Source organism: Neopsephotus bourkii, unplaced genomic scaffold (assembly GCF_033783945.1).
Source record: "Neopsephotus bourkii isolate Nb327-2 ecotype Australia unplaced genomic scaffold, CSIRO-AGI_Nbou_v1 NB_272, whole genome shotgun sequence".
Taxonomy (NCBI): Eukaryota; Metazoa; Chordata; class Aves; order Psittaciformes; family Psittacidae; genus Neopsephotus; species Neopsephotus bourkii.
In genome coordinates, this window is record NW_026900781.1 from 633,216 (window position 1) to 656,183 (window position 22,968).

Consider the following 22,968-nt stretch of genomic DNA (forward strand, 5'->3'; position numbering starts at 1 on the left):
TGGCTCCTGTATGAACCTCTAGACACCAGGGATGACAGGTGCTTGGAATGTTTTCTTGAGGATACCCTGATGGCCTTCTGCCAGAAGGTAGGTTTTCTTCTGGTGAGTTGAGAAAATAGCCTTGAGAGCTGAAAGTGTGTGTATGAAAAGAAGTGAATCCTGCCATTCTGCTATCCAGATTCTAGCCTGATTTGACGGGTCAGTTAGCTCCAAGTTAGTTAGATCTGAGCTAGATCCTCAGAGATTGGATTAGATGACTTCCAGAAGTCCCTTCCAACTGAACTTCTTCAATATTTCTTTGATTCTCTGTCTTATGCAGTCTCAGCAAAATGTTCACTCATCTACAGCCCCACCGTTCACAGCCCAGTTACACAGAGTCATATTTGTTTTCTTTGAATTACATGTTGGGTGTATTCAAGATGGATGCATCAATGTTTCAGAACAGCAAGTAATTAAATGTTAACTGTGCACAAATGAGAAGGATAAGGTTTTGCAAATAACAGAATGCAGTAGCTCTAACAAGAGCAATGTTGGATAGTTATGTGTTCTGGACGGTTCTTGGCAAAGGCATTGCATGTCATCCAACTCATCTGTAGTGGTCGGAAGTACAGGTCCTGTGTGGCACATCAGCTACCTAACCAATCAGAAAACTTCTTTTTTGTGAGGCAGAGGTGATAATTCAGATCCATAATAATATCAAATGAAATTCACTGAAAGCCTGCTCTTCCATAACTGTTGAGCATAGTGGGGTATAATATAGGTAAGGAAACTTGACCCTCAGGTGTGGTTAGGATTTCAGACTGAGTTAGAATGTTGTAAACTCCATAGGCATACATCTTGGTTTTGCTGCAATTGCTAATAACTAGCACTGAGCCTCTCTCTACCTGCAGATCCGTGAGGAACAAAGTGCAGAGGTACAAAACTTTGGGATGCCCCTGAGCATGTGAGGAGAGCCTGAAGCAGATGTGAAGGGGAAAGAATATAAAGGCTTTTTGTGGTGTGTTCAGTCCACCAACACTGTTTCAGAAAATTGAAAACACAGTTGGGATTTGAAATTTAGTTATAACTTCACTGGTTTTAAAGATTAAAATATTAAAGCCCATATGGAGTATTACCTAAAACCTCTTAGATTGTTCACTCTACATTGTATGCATCTACTGTGCTGATCATGACTTTGTGTTTCTAAGTAATGGACAGCACTGAATTCTCTCATCTTTTATGTGCCAGTTGTGTTTGCGCATCATTTGCAAAAGGCTGGGATCTGTTTCAGTGTGATGAACCTCTTAGCTCAATAAACTAAGAAGCATTAAATCTGACCTATCAGAATCCTTACCAGTAGCATTCAGTGCTCATTTTCCACTGGAAAAATCATGGCCTTTGTATATTTTGTGTATCAACAAAAGTGGTAAGGGATGACACTTCTCCGATTGCTTTAATGATGCATTAGCTAATTAGTTATTGCATGGACATACCACAAAACCAGTTCTATCTAATTTTGCCATTGCAGCACCTTTTTGCTAGCATGTGGTTCAGTCGCTTGTGTGTATTTTAATCTTTTCAAATCCATACTTAGAAAATGTTTACTTAACTCCAATAAATATTTAATTCCACTACTCTAGAAACAAATTTAGAACTTACTTCTTCACCCCATGCCTCCTATCTACTGTAGAAAGCAATATGAGGTATGGAAACAGGATGACAGCAGGAGGATGTCATGGGAGATGGTAATTTTCACTGGGATCACAGAGCTTTCACGGAAAATTGATTAATCCAATACAAAACACCTTGGATTAACTTTCCTTTGTTTCTGTGTAGGATGTCAAGCTGTCTGGCATTAGTGACTACCATATCTTCAAAAAACACAGCACAGTAAAGCAAAATCGATACAAAGGCTGAAAAAAATGGGTATGTTCAGCCTGGAGAAGGCTTGCAGTACCTAAAGGGGGCTTACAAGGTTGCCAGAGAGGGACTCTTTGTTAGGGACTGTAACAATAGGACAAGGGTTATGGATAATGGGTTCAAATTCAAACAGGCAAGATTTAGGTTAGGTACAAGGAGGAAATTCTTTACTGTGAGAGCGGTGAGGCACTGGAACAGCCTAAGGAAGTTGTGACTGTTCCATCCCTGGAAGTTTTCAAGGCCAGGTTGGGTGGGGCTTTGAACAACCTGGTCTAGTGTGTGGTGTTCCTGCCCATGGCAGGGGGGTTGGAACTGGCTGATCTTGAGGTCCTTTCCACCCCTAATCATTCTATGATTTTATGATCTCTTGTTTTTTTTGCATCAAAAGAATATTATAATTAGGTCATCATATCATCAATTATATCATCATATATGTAAAATTTAAATTATAGTGTTGTTATAATGACAACCTCTCTTTATATATTTCGATGAAATATGAACCCTTCTGTTTTAAGGATGGAACTATTGGTTTATAGAGTGAATAGGAGTTCTGTCACTGACTGCAGTGGGAATAGAACTGTAGTTTTTAGAGAGACTCGGGAGATCTTCTACAACTTCTGTTGCTGCTTTTAATGATTTGCATTTTATAAATGACACGAGTTATCAGCAGTACACTTTTTTGTTTTTAACTTTGATTTGGGAACAGAAATACAAACTTCTCAGAAGTCTTGTATGGAGAGTCTTCTCCCGATGTACTAAATAAATGATTCTTGAAATCACTTGCCAGAGCAGTGTGATTCCACCAAAGTGATACAATTTATTGCCAAACTTCTCAGTATGATATACTATTAAAACATTTCTATAAAGACACATTAGCAGAACAAATTGACTTATTAAAAAATGTATGCAATAAGTTGACACCTTTTCGAAAATACACACAAAAATCTGCAAACAACAGCACTCCAAAGAGTAACAATTTAAGGCACGTGATTATTTTGCAACGTTTGTTACATAAATCTCTGGCTAGACCGTATATTTATAAAACATAATTTCATATATTTCAATAACTAGCTTCACAGCTCAGTCAGCTCAGAATTTATCTGAATGCGGGTAACACTTCTTTCTTTTAACATTGCTAGGCCATAGTGCAGCATAATAAACATTGTCAAAACGAATCTTATCCATGGGGTTAAATGTATAGAAGAGATATAAAATATTTCATCTTTTTACAAGAAGGTAGACCATAGTTACTTGTTTAATAAATAGCCACTTTGGAATTCCCAACTTGCCTTTCTTTGACAGAGCATGTCACAAAAGTATTTAGAGAAAAGAGTTTTTGGCCAGGGAGGGAAGAACTACACTGGCCTCAGCAGAGGTGAACTGATTTCCCAACTGACCATTCTGGTCTAATTCACATGGTAAAAAGGAAGCTGATACATACAGCCAGATCCTCAGCAGATCTAAATTTGTGTTGCGCTGATGGAAATTAGTGGTGCTTGACTGATTGAAGGGGGAAGAAGCAACCAAACACTTGCACTCACAGGACACGTACTGGTATGTGAAAGTATATAGAAAGAGTATAGAAAAAAAAGGTCAGAGACATGATGAACTCTTATAATCTGCTTTTCATATGTACTTGGTAGACATTGGAAGCAATTGCCTTGGAAAAAAAAAAAAAAGGAATTATAATCCTAATCCCCTGTATTCAAACTAAGAGTATGTTCTCAATATAGAAAATGGGGACATGAGGCTGTGTTTTCTTTTTCCATTACACTTCAATTTGAGAATCTATGCCAAACAAAACTTTGCTGTAGAGACGATTATACTAGAAACATCTTCCAGTGGCATACAAGCCTCAGAAATGACGCAAGCTATTCCAGGGAGAGGTCTCTTTGCTATCAGAATTGCCCATTTTATCCTTCATCTGTTCAACTACTGTGACATAACATACAATTTCTAAGGCCTTTGAAAGTAAATGAAGAGTTAAGCCTTTGTATATAGTGTCTTTCCATTTCCTGAATTGCTAAAAATGGCATGTTTCTCTATTTTGTAAAACGCCTAGAGTCCAAAGCCCTCTCAAAAGCATACAGAATCCTGCTGACTTTTCACAGACTGCTGTGTTTGTAAATACTGGCCTATCAATTGATCCTCTTTTATTTAGCATAAAAACACACAAGAACATTAAAATCTTATATCCTGTGATTTTCAAAATTGCTTACTCTTGTGTGTGAGCGCAACATTTGTCTGGTGAAAATTCCTATCTGATAATGATGACTTTCAAATGTTTTCTTGAGGTAGCCTGTACACAAATAGATTAGGAATGCTTCAAGAATCATGCAGAAAACACAGTCTGCAGTGTGGTTCTTCTTCTGACTGCAACACAGCAATGACCTCTGTACAGCAGCAATAAGAGATTAAACTTCTATTTCAAAGCCTATACCTGATGAGCATCTTACCAACTTTGGTGTTGGCGCTTCAGCATTTTGCTATGAGACTGGAGGTCAGATTTTGGCACATTGCACTTCACCTGTGCTAGTAAGTGGGATTAGTCATGGTCCTGTTATATATCTATGCCAGTGACTGAAATACTTGTTCCAATTATAGTATCTGGAACAGCATTAATATTGTCCACTTCACAAAATAGTATGTTCATAGGTACTCAGTTCACAAAAATTGTATTTACATTATTTATTTACAAAATTAGCATCCCTACTGGAGACAGCCTTATGTCTTATGACCCTCATTAACAAGACTAGAACTGTGCGATGATGCTTTCCAATTAGGAACACTGATTTGGCACTGATTTGCCTGCAAACAGGCAGCTGCTTGTGTGTTGATATCAAAAGAACCAGGACTCTGAATCTAGTCTCTAAAGGCATATGTTATGTATCTAGTTAGATTTGTACATGGCATTTTCCATCACATATCTGCAATTTGCACTAGCCTAACAGGCAGTTTTAGCAAAGAGGACAAAGATAGAAAAAAGGTGTGGGCATGAATTTTCACACATTGCTTCACTCTTTCTGGGTGTCTGGGTAAATCTTAAGTTTGACATCTGACACAGAATCACTTAAAAACTGTTCAAAATCTGGGTAGGTAGAGTGAAACAACCACTAATTCCTATGATAAAGTAAAATTTACCAGATAAAGCCTCTGTCTTCAGTAATTTAGATTCCCTGAAGGTGACTCAGTTTATTTACCAATGGTTTACACTGATGTCAAATAGAAATAAGGTGCACATTAGGATCACAGAAGCAGCTAAGCACTCATCTTCTATTCATGTCACTGAATCTTTGCAACTTAATACCGCAGAAGACTTCAAGCCAAAAAATTCAGGACTGAAATTATCCAAGGCAAAATACAGATATGCCCCCGAAGTATACACTGTTATGTAGTATTATACATCCAGGAGATGTCTCAGTTTTCACTTTTATGTAGTCTTCATCTGAGTTGGCTTTCACTGATGTCTCCGCTGTCTTCAAGGTGATGCAGACCAAATCCATACACAATAGATGTCTAGTGCAATTTTAATTAATATCATTTAACAGAAAATTTGGGACAAAAAAAATAATTTCCTAACACAAACAGATATATAAATATACACAGTAGCCAAACTACCTCTGTACCATCAACATCCTGAGTCACTGTGGCACTTAAACCATGTGGCAAAACACAGGATAGGATCTGAGAGACCATTATCCTGATCAGCTATTGAAAATTATATATAAATTAACAATAAAATCCAAAAGAGTATTTGGAAGGTGTCTTCCAAAGCAGCAGTAAAAATGACAAATATTTACACTTCTGTCTGAGTGAGGCTATTTAAAACACAGCAGCATAATTAAGAATATGAAATGTGTTGCCTGTGACCACACAAACTAAAACTCTGAACTAATTCTGGACGTTCTTACATTCCAGTGCTACTGAGTAGAGGAAATGAAGGTGAAGGAAGGAAATAGCCTTCCTGGAGCCCTTGATTGAATTTCAAGATGCCAGGACTTTCCTCTCCCTGGGAAATTTCCCACCAGAGTCACTATCCCACTATAACTCAGTAACACAAATGTTCAAGAGCATGAAAATATTTTTCTTTAGCTTGCACTTATAAAAGGCACTGATCCATTTCAATCACAGTAGACTTTAAAACATCATTTAAAAGCAGGCAAGAGGCTAACCATTGGCTTCTCCTACATTGATTTCATACGTCATAAATATTTAATTCCATTACTGAAGCATCAAATGTAGCCTATTTCTTTAAATGTATTTATGGCATAATGGCATAAGAAACCGTTTCCATGTAAAACCCCAAGGATTTACCATTTGAAAAGATTCTTGATTTAGCCTTCCAAAAATAATATTGATCGTTTGTAACAGTCTACATGAACAAAATAACAAGGAGGCATGTTTCCCTTCATTATGAATGAGAACTTAAAAGTGTAAGTGCAGCACAAAAACTCCAGTGTTTCTGACATCATAAGACTCCCTTTCCATCTGAAATCGTTCTAGAGCAGACTTCATGAACCAATAGGTTGCTTTCTATTTTTATAGAAGCCCCTTGTTTAAGTTATTCTCTCTCATCTTCTCCTTTCAATGAGAAAGTTGGCTCACAACTGTGTTTCTTCTTGTTCCAAAGAATGTGGAGGGACATGGCAAGATGCTGGAAGAGATGCTAGCTTCTGAAGCTTAGGGTGTTGCAGAGGTTTTGGCCTGTGAAAAGAACGTCGGCTTTGTACACGTCTGGCAGCAGATCTGTAGTTTCCTTGTGTGTCAAGCAACAATTTCTTCTCTTGGGGCTCCTTCACATAAGAGTCTTCCAGCCCTTCAAACATAAGTAAGGAATTATCTTCTTGTGAATTCTGTGATTTGTAGTTAACTTCAGAACAATAACCTGAGTTTACTGTCTCTTTGTTATTCGTATCTGTACCTGATTCCCAGAAGAGATCAGGTACATTTGGGTCACAAGAAGCTATATACTCAGAGACAGTAGGAAGAGATACATTCCCTCTGTTTTCCAGTGAAGAATAGTTTTGTGTCCAAGGCATCTCAAGACATGATGGGAAGAAGTGGAGGGGATTCACTGAAACACCTTCGGTTTGGTTTAGTTGATCATCTGAAGAGGAGTATTCTGTCATTTCAACGTCATGGTTGATATCACCTAGAGAACACAATTAAATAGAAACAGTTGTAATACACACTTTCTGTTTCTAAGATACTGACTAGTTTTGGTTTGCCTTTTGCTATTTTTATGAAAGTCTTATGAAAGTTGGTGGTTTATTTTTATTTTTTCCCCCTTTTTTTTTTTTCCCTTGGGGAGCTGTACCCTGTCCCGATTTCTACTGTTGACGACTTGAAGTGAGTTTATTAAACTTCTTATCCTTGCAAAGTATCAGGCAAAACTTGAGTGTCTGTGATGAACAACTGCCTGTTTCAGACATTTGGGGCATGGAGCCATCATCTGGTCATTAGGGTCCTGATGCTCAGCAAGGAAATATTTCAGAAACTTAAAAAAAAAAAAAAGGTGATGCTCTTTCAATCAGGTAGCCGAGCTTATCACCAGGGAGTCAGTTCCTTACTGCCCAGAACCTATGATATGTTTTTCTGTGGAGAGACTTGAGATTTCCACCCTTGGCTTCCAGCTTATGTTGTTTTTCAAAACCTTTTAACTGGAATTGCAGTATCATCCTCCTGTTAGGAGAATTTTATTAAGGAGATAATTCAGAGGACTGTTTCAGAGAGTATTCAAGGTCTAAGCTTATTAGCTTGGGAAATCTAACTTCCCAAAATACTTCTTAGGAAACAAAGCAGTCAAACCCCAGTGATTTTGATATATCAAAGATACCCTCACAAGACCTTACATATACTGGTTCCTAATAATAAAGTCAATTATAAATAAGGCACTAGAATAGAGGAAAAGAACAAAAGTTAGCAAGAAAATGTTCAGCAAGTCATATAACAATACTTAATGGCAATGTTCTCAGTGGGGAAAAAGAGTGAAGGGAATTTCAATGTGGATAAGTGTCAAGGAGAAGTTTTCCTTTCAAAATGCTGGTCATTGTTCAAGTTGTCGATCAGGATGTGGGAATTTAATTCATAGTTCTTTAATTAATCCCCTGTTCATTTTAAAACATCATAATAAGCAAAGATGCATTAATAAGAAACTGAATAGTAGAAGCAACCACAGACTTACAGGTTCCTCCAGTAAAGAAAGCAACATGCTTTTTGTAATTACACTTGAATGAGCACATCTTCTTGCAGGGACAGAGGCCAGAACAGAAAAACATAACCTCTTTTTCTATTTCTTTTCAAAAGGTTATGAAGCTCTTCTCAGATAAAAACATCATTGACTCTTAATCCTGAGGTCTTTGTCTGAACAAACTTTCATCAATTAACTACAGAAGTAGTTTCAGCTTACCACATTCCTTTATTTGTTGGTGCATAAAGGACACTAGATTACATGTTTGTGGTCATGGATTCCACAAAAGCAAATTAATGATGAAACTGACTGTTGCATCTCACTGCATAATCCCCTCAGTGCCCTATGTTCTATTCAATTATGATGTTTGAACTGTGGCCTGACCCACCTAATTTACAGCACTGACTGTTTTGATTACAGAAGTGGAGGCTCCTTTTTATGGTGTGAAAAATTGCCATAGAGCAAGAATTCAAGGGCAGCTAGCATATTCATTTAAACTCACAGTCAATTTAATTTTAAGCCTCTAATATATTGGAAGCAATAAGTTATTTACTGCATCAGAAAGCTAACCATGTGTCTGGTTTCAAAATAGGGTATGGATTTAGATAAATCTACAGTGTAACGATAAAGTTCTAACCAAAAATAGAATTCTGCTTCCCCACAGTATGGCTGTTGTGTAATCATCTCTACCTGTGCAAGGGAACTCTGACACATTCTAGTAAACATGCTTAATTTTTAAACTCTTTTTAATGTATTTTAATGATGACATTAGCACTGTCATGAAATACCTGTTTTGTAGCAGTGGGACGATTTTGCCTTCCTGATCAATGGCTAAATAACCAGGACAAATGTTCAGAACTGCCTCAAGGCTTCTTAGCAATAGAGTCAAAATCATATTCTAAAAACGGTAAGAATGCAAAACTTAGCCCAGCCCATTGCTGGTCTAGCCCTGCTGCTCCTATTGTACAACCAAATGCAATAGAGTCCAATGGTTAAATGACTCATCTGACTTCTTATGGGCAAACCATATCCTTTGGTATCAGCAACTGTATTGTCTTTCTGGGGCTTCAGACTACTTTGCTGACATTTGCAGACAGCAGTGATAGTGTTACTCAAAAAGACTGATCACCGTTTAAAGAGTACCTGATCACTGTGAGGGAATCCAGGTACAAATGTTGTCATCTAGAGCTCACTAATCCAGAAACCTGAAACCTCTTGAAAATGATTGCACAATATTCTGGTATTTGGAATGCTATTTTCTTGGCATTTAAGCCAAAGCAAAGAGCAGGACCCTTATAAAAACAGCAAGGCATTGGACCCCAAATAGTCTGACAGATCTGCAGAAAGAAAATGAAAGCTGTTTTGTTATTCAGGCTGGAGGAAAATAGAAGATACTTAGTTGTCTGAAGAAATCAGGAAGGAAAGAGGTGCTCTGTGAGGAGAAAATTCAGAAAAGTAAGTTTACTTGTCAGTAATTAGGTTTGATAAGAAGGCTGATTAAAAACAAAAGTGATAATATATTTTACAATATTACATATGTGTTGATTCTGGGAGAAAAGATCTGGGTCGGTCCTCTGGTCCATCTGCTTGCAGGAAGGAATCTATTGATTTATTGCTGAGCCGGAATGGTGTGAGCCGTCTGAAGTTGTTTGGAGAATATGGGATCTGCACTCGGGCCCTTTGTGATGGTACCACCGTGTCTTCACTAGATAACCATGGTGAGAACTTTGTGTAGATGCTTTGGTCATCATCAGCTGAAAATACTGGGTTATCAATTCCTAAAAAAAAAGTTAATGAGTGACAAATACAGTTAATGAAAATGATTTCTTGGTAATACACAGCAAGATGCTTTGTAAAAGAATAGCTGTAATGGGGGGAAAAATAGACCGATACATGCCAGTATAGGTGGGACCATTATACACACACAGATTGCTCTTTCTACCTTGGTTATTACTAGTAATATTGGATTTCTATTAAAGAGAAAATCTGGATATTATATTCAATATGCAGTTATGTTTGGGATATCTGGAGACAAAAACCAAAATCAACAAAAGTAGAAATGAGTCTGAAAATTTTAAGCAAAATAAAGCACAATAAAAATATCTGCAGAAAATTCAAATCAAAGCCATTAAAAAAGGGGGATAAAAAAAAATGCAAAAGCATAAACTGCAGAACTCCATAAAAGGACTCAGATGTGTATGAGAGAGCTCAAGCAGGCCACGTAACAGTCACAAGTAAGTTACACGGGCCTTGTAATATAGATATTAACTTTCTAGTGTTTGAACAGAAAAAGAAATTTTAAAAATTAGTCTAGGTCTGCATCTTGTCGCCCACTTATTTCTGGACTGATTTCTGGATGTCTTTATACATTCTCCAACATAGAATTTGTCATGGAACAGTGAAAAGGCTATATCTGCCAAAAAATACAGACACAAGTATTTTTCTTCACTGTATGCACCATGTTACAAATGAAGTATAAGTGGCATGCTGAAAATTCAAATACAAAAGTGCTAAAGAGAAATAATAAATCTTAAAAGTTTATAAAACATATAATTTCTGTTATATACAGTAATACACTATCTGATATTTTGGAGCTTTTCAGGGCTGGAAATCAAGTCCAATGAATGCTCCAGGAATACTACAAATCTGCGCTTTTCAAGTGACTTCTATGAGCCTGTAAGGAAGTGAAGGAGTTGTGAATTTAAGAGGAGAAATCTGGCCTGAAAGAAAAAGCATGAAGTTTATCACAACAAAGTGCAAGTAGAAAACCATTCCAAAAGACTAGTATTGACTGGTCTCATGAGGTAGGACAACTCTAAAATAACATTTCTGCTGCTAGAAATAATTAGTGGGTTTAGGACTGGTTTAGGTAGTCATGCTCACAACCTCTATCACTAGCAAATTTGATGCACTCCATACCTCCAAATATCCAAAACTTGTTATCTGTTATAATTAACATTAAGCAAATATTTTTTCTAATAGAACACAACAAATCAAAACAACATTTACAACTAAATTGGCAGCATTTCTGGGTCGTTTTTGTTTTCACAATGGAGAGAAGAAACCCCAACTTTGTAGGTAATTAATATTTTTACCAGTAGGAGCATCTGTGAAATTTTGCTGTGTCACATTAGCCAGGAAGTCAACTCCTTTGCCTAGATGCAAAGTTTCATAATCATTTTCTTCTGATTCAGAAAACTCCAAATCTGGAAAAAGAATAAAGTCCAGTTTGATTAGAGATCTGTATCAGCTATCATAGTTATCATGCTGTTCTGTTGCTGGCATCGTTATCAAAAATTTATCTTAACAGGGATCTAGATAAAGGTAAAGATTAATCATAGCACTTAAGTCATAGCACTTAAATGGGAATGTGAATATATGTAGAGTTTGCAACACAGATACCAATTACACCATGAAACTCAGCACAGGTTTCCGGCTTATGTTACTACCTGGTGCTATAATAGAGAGATTTCACATGCTGGTTAAACTTTTGGCCTTCAGAACTGTCTGCTTTCCTGGGACTGAAACAAATCAATCTATGGCATGGCATGGCACCACTGCTACTGTGTTTTGTGTCTTAAACACTCATGATTAAATGATGCTGACAAATGTCATTCTGTTACCATGAGCAGTCACTGCATTTTCATCATTTGAAAGAGGCCAGCATTTAGTATTGTGACTGATTTCAAACCTGGTGACATCAGTACTACTTCTACTGCAGTAGAAGTAAGAATCAGTTTTATAACAGCTACAAAAAAGCTTATTAAGACTGTCTTTCAATGGAGATTATTTTTTTTTAAGTAGGGGGTGACACCTATATACAATGTTCTTTAACAAGACAGTGTTGAATGACCTACTTATAAGTATTTGGAAAGCTCTTCCCATGCAAAAAGGTTCTAGGTTATTACACTTACTCAGCCAGCCTGTATTGCCTCTCTCAGTCAAACAAAAATACGCTCAGAAAATGATTCAAAGTACATAATAAAGAAAAATGTCTTTGCTTGGAGCATTAAGAAAAGATGAATACCTCTCTACTTCAATTTTCTTTGAGATAAAGGGGTTGCATGCAGAAACAGAAGAAACAACACAGTAAGAGTTCAGTGGCTTTTAGACCACATTTCAGTTTTAAGTGATACATATTATTTTACAATTACTGCAACATTTTTGTTTTCAAAACTGAAATGTGAAATTTTTAATAAGACTAAAAAGGCCAATTAAAACTTGACTTGCCGTCAAGCTACCTAGAGAAACAACTTCTATATTGTCAAGACACTGCATTTAAGCATGGGGCAGATCCCCACTCTTAGGTCTGAGTTATGGTTAGAAGTCTTTTTAATGCCAGCTCCATTGTTGCATATAACAAGAATTTTCAGTGACATTTCATTGACTAGGTAGCTGGTAAAATGCACTTAATGAAATCGGTCTAAGAGTCTTTTTACCTTTTTCCTTCAAAGTAAAATCTTGTGCTGGATTTTCTGAAGGTATTTTTCCATTTGGTATGACACTGCTGTTTCGCTGAAAGAAAACAAAAAAAGTTACCAAAAATGCTACCATCATCAGATAGCAATGGTATGTGGATGTGGAATCCTTTGAAATTATGAGTTCAGCATCATAATGCTGAAATGTGTTGTAATATTTGCTTGAGACTCAATAGGGATATCATTAGTTTCTCCCCAACACTTGTACTCACTACAGGAAAAGAAAGGAACTTTGGTTCTTTGTATGATGTATGTTACCTCTTAGTTTCCTGCAAATTTTGTGGAATACTCAATACTATAGTGCTACTATAGCTTAGTACTAGATGTTGCTACCCTGCAACATCTCCCCAGTGTTGTAGTGTGGCTCATGGTCTTTTGTTTTTCAAATGATCCAAACTCTTTCACCCGCAAGTGTTGTAAAGCACAGAGAAGGGCAGCATGTGGGAAGATGCACCTAGAGTTATCTCATGGTTTAATCTCTTCTTGTTTAGGCCCTTTAAGTTCATGAAGTTATATAGGACAGAGATAAATGCAGGACATAAGACCATTCAGTGCTCCCTTCCTATTCCATGCCTACATCTGGTTCCTTATGAAGGTATTTTACCCTTTTTTGTCCTCGGTCTCTCTTGTGAATTTTATTGAGCTTCTTGGGATGGTTTATTCCTAGTTTGGTACTCTTGAAAGATTCTAAGCGCTTCCTCATTGTCCTATGGAAAATCTCCTTGTCTTGTTTCTCATCTTCACTGTGCATGATCTCATGTCGACTGTACAGGTGTTTATGCTGTGGCCAGGAAGGAAAGACAATTAATTTATTAAAAAAAAACAAATGGAAGCCCTAAATCAGTGCATTTAATCAGTGTCATGCAAATATAAACAACTCCATAAAAAAGATGAACCAAAGACTAGCCTGAGAGCATTAATGAAACTTCTATTTTTCTTTCTTTACCATGAAAGAGGTATAAATCCAAGAATTTTAAATATGTAAGAGCAATTGTCATTCAAAGTAAGCCTCTCCCTATAAATGTCTGAATCACTTCAATTGATAAACTCCATTTAATCCTGCTTCAGAACTTGTGTTGGATCCATTTCTGCATTCCACTGGCCCCAGGAAATCAAGGATACAGCTCTGTACAAGAGGCATGTTCATAAATGAGAAAGAATATAGACAAAAAGCCTATCTTCCTCAAAGGTGCAGATTTTACAGTTGAGTTCTTTCCTTTTGAGTTTCACTCCCAAGTTTTGATTCCTAATGTCTCCTGTTTTAGACTGGAAAACAGTCCAGTCTGCTCTCACCTCCTGCCTAGGTTTATACAGGTACTGTTGTAGAGTGTGATGAGCAACTGTGTCTTCTGTGTCCCGGATACTTTTTCTCCTCTGCTCTAAAGCTTGCATGTCAAGGCACACTGGTCCAGCTTTTTCTCTCCTGAAGAAGAATACAATATAGAGACAGCAGTTTTAAAAATCAGTAATTGCTGAAGAGGAAATAAAAACAGGAAAATGTGGAATGAGAGGAAGAAATGGGGATGAAAAGGAAAAGAAGAAAAAAGGAAAGGTCAAACCAGCTAAATAAAAAGGAGTGAACAAATGGAAGGGAAATGTGAAAAGATTAGAATTTTTCATCTTTTGTGTGGGTGCAGCATTATATCTCAGTTTACATGACACGTAGTCTGTTGGGTGACAGAATCATGAAAAATTTAAGGAAAGAGCAAGGGTTTTTTTCCACCACCCACCCACCCCCCCAACCTTCCCACCCCAGTTGGTCCTTACTACTTACAGTAAATAAGAGACAGAGCTTTCCACAGTACTTGGACGTGGGGTGTTGAAATCCACATTCACCATGTTGTCTGTACTTGGAGAGCGTATAAATGCCAAGGAACCTCTGCGTTCTCCCTGGCCACAGAAAGAAAGCTGTAAACACTTAGGGCAAAATGTGTATGTGAAAATGTACATAATTTGAGGCTGCTGTATGCAAATAGCACAAGAAGCAGGGGAGAAATTGTGTTTGGTTAACTAATACAAACCAGTTTTTGGTGGTATGGTTGCTTTACATTAAGTAATGTGCCAATGAACAAAGCAAAGAGAAAAGCTATTCCACTCTTGTAAATTGATTCTGAAGATGCGAATGATTTCTTAGGCTTAAATCTGTTTACGAATTATATCCTTGCACTTTTGCAGTCTCTTTCCTCTTCACAGACTCTTTCAGAGGTGGACCTTCCACTTTGTACCACATTGCAAACTAAGTACATAGGGATATCTATGCAGATTTTTACAACTCAACACATCTCTTCATTAACAGTACCATTTTCAAGGATACAATACTAAGTTTTCTGTTTTTTACAAGGCTGGAAGCAATAAAGTTTAAGTGCAGGTAGAAGTCTACAAGACTATTGGAAGGAGGTTATGGAACGAGGAGATGAGATACTGAAGAGATGAGGTTTGCTTTCAGTTCTGAAACATGTCAGAATTGAATTGCTGGAAAAGATCAGATTTATGTTTTCATGGTTTTCCCTACTGCTTGCATAATACCTTGTTTAGGTGAAAGGTAGCTGTTGAGTGACATTGTGGTTACATAGGTTGAACCCATCTATAGTTTTGCATAACAGGAGAGAGAAATCACATAGCATAGCAGAATATACCAAGACAAAACTTTTAACAATACTATGTTCCCTTTACATGTTTACATTCACAGAGTGAATGAAAAAAAAGTGTTGCCTTTTACCGTGATAGCCCACATACATGTTACAATATTGTGTGTTGGATCAGGTCAGTGACATTAAGAAGTAGGCTCTAAACAAATTCAGCGGTGAATCAGAATATAAGCCTCATGCTCATCAGCATCAAAGTTATTATCTAACTTTCCTCCTCTAAGGTGTGACCCAGAAAGCACCACAAGAAAAAAAATTAGTTCTTAAGCTCAAATGGCATGAAAACTGAAGGGGCAATTTACAAAATCTCAACAGGAAGTCTTTACTTATCTTGTGAACTATTCCCCATTTTTCACACTAATATAATTTCTGAATTTAATCTTATTTTCTGAATTTGATTTTTGAAATTCCATGTTTCACAGAAGAAGTCTGCCTGGCTGTAGCTCAACTTTTTTAAAAAGAAACTAGTATTAGTAGTGGATTCTGTCACAATGATAGCGTTTATTTTAATTAAAGAAGTTAACTGATATTTTACCTGACTGTGATAATGAGTTCAGTTGGAGGTTATGGGCATAGGTAGATGATCACTTCAAAGATTATTGTTTAAAATACTGTGTTTAAAACTATCCTCTACACTGTATGAATACTGCATATTTGTGGTGATTTGAACTAAAGTGGTCAGTTTCACACTGAGAAAGATTAGGAATTCTTACACGACCTGTTAACATTGCTCCAGTCTAGAATAGTATTCCTGCAGAAGACCAGTAATTTTCTTCTGTTCTGTAACTTTTAAAATGTCTCCTGTAACAAGACTTTAGTTTCTCTAACTTCACAATTTTGTGATTGTGTTTGATATCTGTGGTACTTTAACCCTAATTTTTGAACTGTGGGTGTTATGATTTCATTGAATTAAAATTACCCTTCCCAGTCTTCTTTTTTGGGGGTGTGTTACTGTGATCTGGCAGAAGGGGGTTATAGCAGTCCACTACGTTGGTCATATATCCACACCACTTGGAAGTAAGCTTCTTCAATTCAGATTTGTCAACAACATAGAACCACTATTCAGCAGGAGACAGACTGCTGACACATTTAGACAGACAGTAGTTTGCCTGATCCTTTTGGAATTACAGTATTTTTTTAACGCAATAAATATAGAAACAAAGTTAATCAGTAAAACCCAACAGAAAAGTACACTGACATAAGTACAATAATAAGTACAATATATCATTCTTGGGGATCAGGCATAATACCGAGAACTGCAGCCACTGAAACAGGTGATACTGGGACTCATAACACATTTAGGAATAGAAAGCAGAGCAGAAATGAAAATAATTTTCTTTTAGACATCTCCTGTAATATATCAACTTTGCATGATAAATAACTGCCCCCCCCCCAAAAAAAAACTAAACAAAAAAAAAAACCCACAAACCCAAAAAACTCCACAAAACCACAAAGCCAAATGATGCTATAACATGTCAACAAGTGTTCATGAGTACCTCAGCCACATAGCTAATTGCATCCTTCAAGTTGAGCTCATGGAAAACATTAAGGATCTGGTCTCTTGATTTTTGAGCAGACCTTCTCATCAGTACTTTACTGAGGAATTTCCTATCAAAATTGGACCACCTGATGATTTAAACGAACTGTGTTAATGGCAACAAGTAATTTTAGTTTCACATAATTTTCAGTTTAACATAAATGATACTTTTTTGAGCTAAGCATTTTTTTTTTAAATGGTGAAAATAGCAATGTGAGGGATGTGTGTTTTGAGTCTTTCCCATTAGCATTTAAAGAAAGTTAAGGAAAAGCCTGCTACAGAGCTATGCAGCTGTCACAAAGGTTTTGATAGCTTCACTTACCAAACACTACTACAACAGCAAGAGTGCTATTATTACAATATCCTATGTCAGAGTCACTAGAACATTTTATACTTTGGGAGATTATGCTACCTCATTATTTCACTTCTGATTATGCAGTTGTATCTAATAGCTTCATTCTAAAAGTTTAATTTTCCTTCCTCTTTTGGAAGGGAATCTGCTTTTCCCCAGCTGTATTGCAGGACAGCCAGTGCAGAAAATCATTGTCCTTCCAAAAGCACAACCCAAAAGGGCTTTATTCATGCCATTGATGTACTGTGGGGGATAGAAGTGATGTGTATTTTGTTATTTACACTTCCAAGCTTGTCTGATAGCAGGATATCTGCCAGTTCATCTTTAGGCTCCAGAAGATAAAGGCTGCTTTACTTTCATTGACCTTCCTCAAGAATTTCTCTACAGGGCAATGAGGCAACTTTTAAGAGTACTATTCAGTGATCCTATCCGCCTTGCCCAATGGCTATTTTGAGTTTATAGCTTCTTATTCAGATTGTTGAAACCTTCTTGTTGTTAAATATCATTCACTGCTTTGATAACTATTCCTCTTCTCTAGGGAGAATATCTGACAAGCAATCTCTAATTCAAGTTGCCACACCTAAGCCCATCACTAGGGATGCTAGAGACTTTTCTTTGAGGAAGCATCACTTTCATGTACATACAGTCCAAAAGAAGCAGATTTAAGGTGGTCTCATTTAGAATATATTAGTTATCAAAGCACACACTCAACCAAGGATCCACACTAAGCTACTCCTCTTGTTACTCAGGGAGATTACTTTCTGACATTTAAGAAGCCATTTAAAAATATATTAAAAATAAAAAATATGCCATTTGAAAAATATTTAGCTCCATCTTCATGACAGTATTTCAAATCTGGGGATGTATTCCTGCCTGCTGAAATTAATTCCCAAAAATTCAACTAAAAATTCAGAGGAAAAGAAAGGGGATGCTCTATTTGGGATAACTCATGAAAATTCTTTGATGCATAAATGAACAAAGAGCAAAAGGAAAGGAAGGAGATTGTACCTGAGCTCAAGCAGAATTGCTCACCAGTTATAGGAACAATCTATATCCAGCCTAGGAGTTTTATAGTTGTGCAAACATAATGCTAAGCCTAAGCTAATATATTCAGGCTTCTCAGGAAGGGCTAGCAGGGTGCTCTGCAGAACCACATGGGTTTTTGGATTAGCATGGACATGTTGAGTCAGCAGGACATTAGCAGCTCAGAACTGTGACTGTCTATACCTGTGTAACGACCTAACTTCAGGCAGGGAACTGCCTAACCTTAACACTCTTAAAGATGTCCAGGACTAATGTCTTTCTTTCACATTTGTTCATCTAGATTATGGAAGTCTGCCCATCACAGTGGCAACTCTTCATGTGTAATTTAAAGAAAATGGTGCCTGTACCTCTCAGCTGAGTAATTTTGCTTATCTCAAGATGAATCAGCTATAAACAGAGGAAGGTAGAAATGACCTGCAATTTTCATTGCTGGTTTCAAACTAATAGGCTTAAACTATTAGAGTAATTTCCAAGCACCCTCAGCCATCACTTTCAGAAGCATTGAACACATTATCTGTAGAAATAGAACAAACAACTGGGACAGTTTTAGCTGTTGTTTTTTAGTGTCTCCACACACAAATAATGTTCATGAAATGGAGTACTACAGAGAAGGCCCAACATTGACATTTTAGTTAAAATCTTGTGCAAATTACCAGTTCTCAAATCCTGAGACTAACTGATCCCTGGATGTGAACTGAGGCGTTTGTGAAGGCCTAATCTTAACTGTGGGGAAAAAGGAAAAAGGGTCCAGTTGTAGGGGCCAGCCCTTCCCCCTGCTTTCACATTTGCTGTATTTCCAGCATTTTTAGCATACAACCTTCTCAGCTACATTTGATATCCTTCTTGTCTCTAAACTCAGAGGCTTAAAAAGTTGTAATTTACAGATAAGATTTTCTAGCAATATTTCAACATAACGAGTTAGTTACTACTTACTTGTCTCGCAGATAATTATGTCCTATTTGTCCAGAAATGTCTTCTATCGCAGAAAGAATGTGATCAAAGGCCTAGGAAAGTGAAAGTGGAATTAATATCTTTACAGGAATAAAAGGCATAATTAGAAAACAGCTAAATTTATGTCAGGTTAGACCAGGTGACTATGCAAAATAATTTTATTGCTGCTAAGCAGATTTTTTTCTCCCATTTACTGAAATACCAACTACTATGACTACTGTGTGCTTTTCTTCAAAGGTCCTGAACTTTCTAACCAGTTCTTTACGAATTCACTATTTTTTTAATTACAAGAGTCTCAGCCAGAAGGTACTTGGTCCCCCATTTAAACATTGAATTTTAAAACTCTTTTTCTCAACTCCTTTTGCCATCTCCATTTCTGCCCTATGAAGTACATCAGCCACTGTTTGTGTTGGTGATTAACTCAGTTGAAAATAGTCCCTAGTGTTCCTTTTTAGATGTTTGAGGAATCCATATGTCTGTCACAGTTGAAGTAGGCTCCATTCTTTTGATATCTAGGGCAAAATTCCATACTGAGTATATTAGATAGCTGACAGAAATCCTGAGTTTATAGCTCTTGATTCAAGCCAGGGCAGCTGCAGGTAGAATTTAGTCTTTTTCTATATATGGTTGTTTACATTTCACTCTGAATATTGGAGTGCTTATTGCAGAATATACAGCATGCTAACTTTAGCAGAACATGGATGATATGGATTTTTCCTGAAAATAATATTAAACATTGCCTCAGGAGATATCTGACATGGAAATGGAGAACATGATATTACAATAAGTTCTCCCCCTCCTCCTCCCTGAGAACAGACGGTGCTTCCTTCTCTCTGAAGTTTGCAGTTTATACAGTTCTAGGAGCATTGTGCCTCCTGAGACACCATGTGCTAGGATACTCTAGGAAGTGGTAAATCAGTACGTACAACTTTGCAAAGTGTTAGAATTAACATTGCTGCTCAGCCTGCACTACTAAGTGTCACGTAAAGGTATATACCATGAATGTAGAGTGACTGGGAAAGAATCATGATTTTCAGATAGTAAGGTATTTGAATGGAAATGGAAATTTGAATTGCTGAATAACAAAACCACAATGTATTTATTCAGTAGACTGCAAAAGAATGAATCAGAAACAAGCCCTGTCCATCACTAAGTTGTTAATTCACTTCAGGTGACGTCCAGCATGAAAACAGACAAGATTAGAAGTTCATACAAGAATATGTTAAAATACTTAATGCAGGATAGCTGTGTAAATCTGAAAAGATTATTAATTAAAGAAGACCATAAAAGATGTATTATAGTCTTCCATCTTTTAACTTATATAAGATGTCTTATAGTCTTCCATCTTCTAACCTATATTTGTCTTGAAAATGGATGTGTTTTCTTCTACTGAATAAAAACCTTGCAATATTGTGTGAAAGTCAATTGGAAGAGATGATGTTTCAAAATGTTTCAAAAGGTTAAACAAAAGGGGGCAAACCCAGACTTCGCACTGAACTATTACCATTAATCTGGAATTTCACTATATAGTTAACATCTGCACTGGGCAGCAGACTACCTTTCTATGTATTATGCAAGCTACAAAGCCTGCTTTCATACCTTTTCCATAAATAAACAATGTTTGGGAAGGAAATATAAGCTTACTTCCACATGCTTTGCCCTAGAGTTCTTCAATTGAAAGTTCTCCACTCCCTTTTAGATGAAGAGAAAGAAGCATATTCCAGCCATGCTGTTTCACCAGTACTGTCAGCCCCATTGAATTGTCAAGTGAAAGACCAGAACCTTCAGTTGAGTATCCCTTCACAGGACCCAACCCAAAGCCAAATTACAACCTACAGAAAAATTCTGAAGTGTTTGAAGGATTTTGCACTTGAAATTTGATTCTCCCCTCCCTTCCAAAAAGAATTATTTTTTTTTTTCCCCTTGGGGCACTCCATAAAAATCCAGAAGATCCTACAGTTTTGTTTAAAAATCTTACTCTGCCATGAAGTTTCTCATTCAGTTTTGGCTCTCTGTGTTCAGTTTTCTTCACTTTCAGCCACTGTACCAAAGGCTTGATAGTGAGTCCCTAAGGATTGAAAAACGATAAGAAATACATAGGAAGGATCTTAGATTTTCCTCCAGCTGGTTGTTGTTAAAGAGAGGTAGAGCATTTTTTGTATATCATATGGTGGTATTTCTTCAGCTGATCTCTGTCCTCTTTAGAAGATAAAATAATGCAGTACCCTCAGCTCCTGTTACAAAGGTTTGAAAAGATACCAACCAGTGCAAAAATATATTTTCTATAAGAAAAGTATGGTAGTGGAAGGGTTAAAGTGTTTCCTGTACCACTGACTGTTATTTTCTACACATATCAGGAGTTTGCGACCACAATTAAACTTTCTATAATAAACTTGAGAAAAAAATTCCTGTCCGGTTATGCAGACATATCTGCATTTAAGTTAATGTTGTTTTTTTCATCCTAAAAATACTGTTTTGTTTTGATGTGAAATACTTTCTTGTCTCACTCTCATATTTAAATACTGTTATGTTTAAAAACAAGGAATTAGGCTCAGGTAGATCAGGTTAATGACTGTATTTGCCCATAAAAAGGACTGTTCCCTATAGTTATTCATATGAGGTGAAGGATGTTTAATCAGATATTAACTTGAGCACTATTAATACCAAGCAGCTAAGACTGAACATTTTTTAGCACAGAGGAAATTGTGTTTTGTCCCTTGTGGTGCCATATGAAAACATAAAATAGGATCTTTGTTACTAAAATTACAAATTCAATTATGCTTTCAGTTCAGTGAAACAATACGCAACCTTCAGCTGAGAACTGCTTTAAGCATTCAGTACTTTTGGGGGACTCCTTCTCCTTGCAAGAAGCATACTTAAGAAGTTGTATTACCTGGAAAATAACAGTAAAAAACACAACAATGATGGTTGTGCTGACAAACAGGTTTTTCTCTTTCACTTTTTCCACATCCAGAAGTACAACCAGAGCAAAAGCAACTGCTCCACGTAGTCCACCATATGACATCACCACCTGGTCTATTATTTCCAACTGGACCATTCTGTAGTGGTTAAGAATCCATGTCTGTAAAACTACACCTATTAAAAAAAAAAAGCCAGCATGTCCAGAAATAGCCTTATGAAATTTTAATAACCCAATTGTGTGCAAAAAAACCAGTATCACCAGTCTGCTTTCATAACAAATTCTCTACACCATCTACTTCTCCCTCTGCATTGCTGCATTTCCAAGGAGGGCAGGCCCTCTCGGTACCAACGTTCAGCCAAAGGAGTTAGATGAAGCTCGTTCTGTGGGCCAGCAGCACTTCTGAGAGTGCTGCCATCTGGCATAGGCACTACAGGTGAAATTCTGTTATGTGATAACCTTTGAAATTCATGGTTGGTAAAGAACAGAATTTCTAGCACCATAGTCACTGATATGCACAGTGTCTTTTAACAGAAGGAGAACAGAGTTGAAACAGTGTTTATTTAGGGAGCCAGCGTAGTACTCTTTACAAATCTCTAAAAATGACATTGATGGTATTGTAATATGGAGGGTTGTGTAGTTATGGTAATACTGTCTTCAGGCCTACAGATGAGATGCTGCTTACTGTAGGAGACCTAAAGCTCCAGAATTCATGTCTCCCAGAGCTCCCACCATACACGAGGAAGACAGCTTCTTGTTTCTTAATTATTTCTAAACTCAAAAATGTGGTGTAATTATGTATGACCTGATACCACTGTGTATCTCAAACCTGAAGTTAACCCTAAAATTAGCTTAAAATAATCTCTTTATTACCAATTTGAAAGAGCTGAAGGAAAGAGATGGCTGACAGACTCACATATTTTGTTAAGCTGCCTAATAAAGAACAAAGTCC

General features: G+C 36.9%; 1 protein-coding gene across 3 annotated transcripts in view; it reads right to left on the minus strand.

Annotated features, from left to right (window-relative positions):
* Nucleotides 1–2,503: 2,503 nt before the first annotated feature.
* Nucleotides 2,504–22,968, minus strand: part of SLC9A3 (solute carrier family 9 member A3) — a 53,787-nt gene continuing 33,322 nt past the window's right edge. The window contains exons 7-17 of one of the 3 annotated variants that reach the window (XM_061346312.1): nucleotides 21,990–22,192; nucleotides 21,075–21,164; nucleotides 19,079–19,149; nucleotides 16,709–16,838; nucleotides 14,342–14,457; nucleotides 13,861–13,990; nucleotides 13,172–13,348; nucleotides 12,529–12,604; nucleotides 11,185–11,295; nucleotides 9,624–9,867; nucleotides 6,913–7,051 (exon numbers count right to left, since the gene is read on the minus strand). In XM_061346312.1, the coding sequence (XP_061202296.1) occupies nucleotides 7,048–7,051; nucleotides 9,624–9,867; nucleotides 11,185–11,295; nucleotides 12,529–12,604; nucleotides 13,172–13,348; nucleotides 13,861–13,990; nucleotides 14,342–14,457; nucleotides 16,709–16,838; nucleotides 19,079–19,149; nucleotides 21,075–21,164; nucleotides 21,990–22,192 (1,352 nt within the window). In that variant the 3' untranslated portion in view covers nucleotides 6,913–7,047. Of the gene's footprint in view, nucleotides 7,052–9,615; nucleotides 9,868–11,184; nucleotides 11,296–12,528; nucleotides 12,605–13,171; nucleotides 13,349–13,860; nucleotides 13,991–14,341; nucleotides 14,458–16,708; nucleotides 16,839–19,078; nucleotides 19,150–21,074; nucleotides 21,165–21,989; nucleotides 22,193–22,968 lie in introns of all 3 variants that reach the window. The other 2 variants (XM_061346311.1, XM_061346310.1) reach the window with 2 other exon arrangements.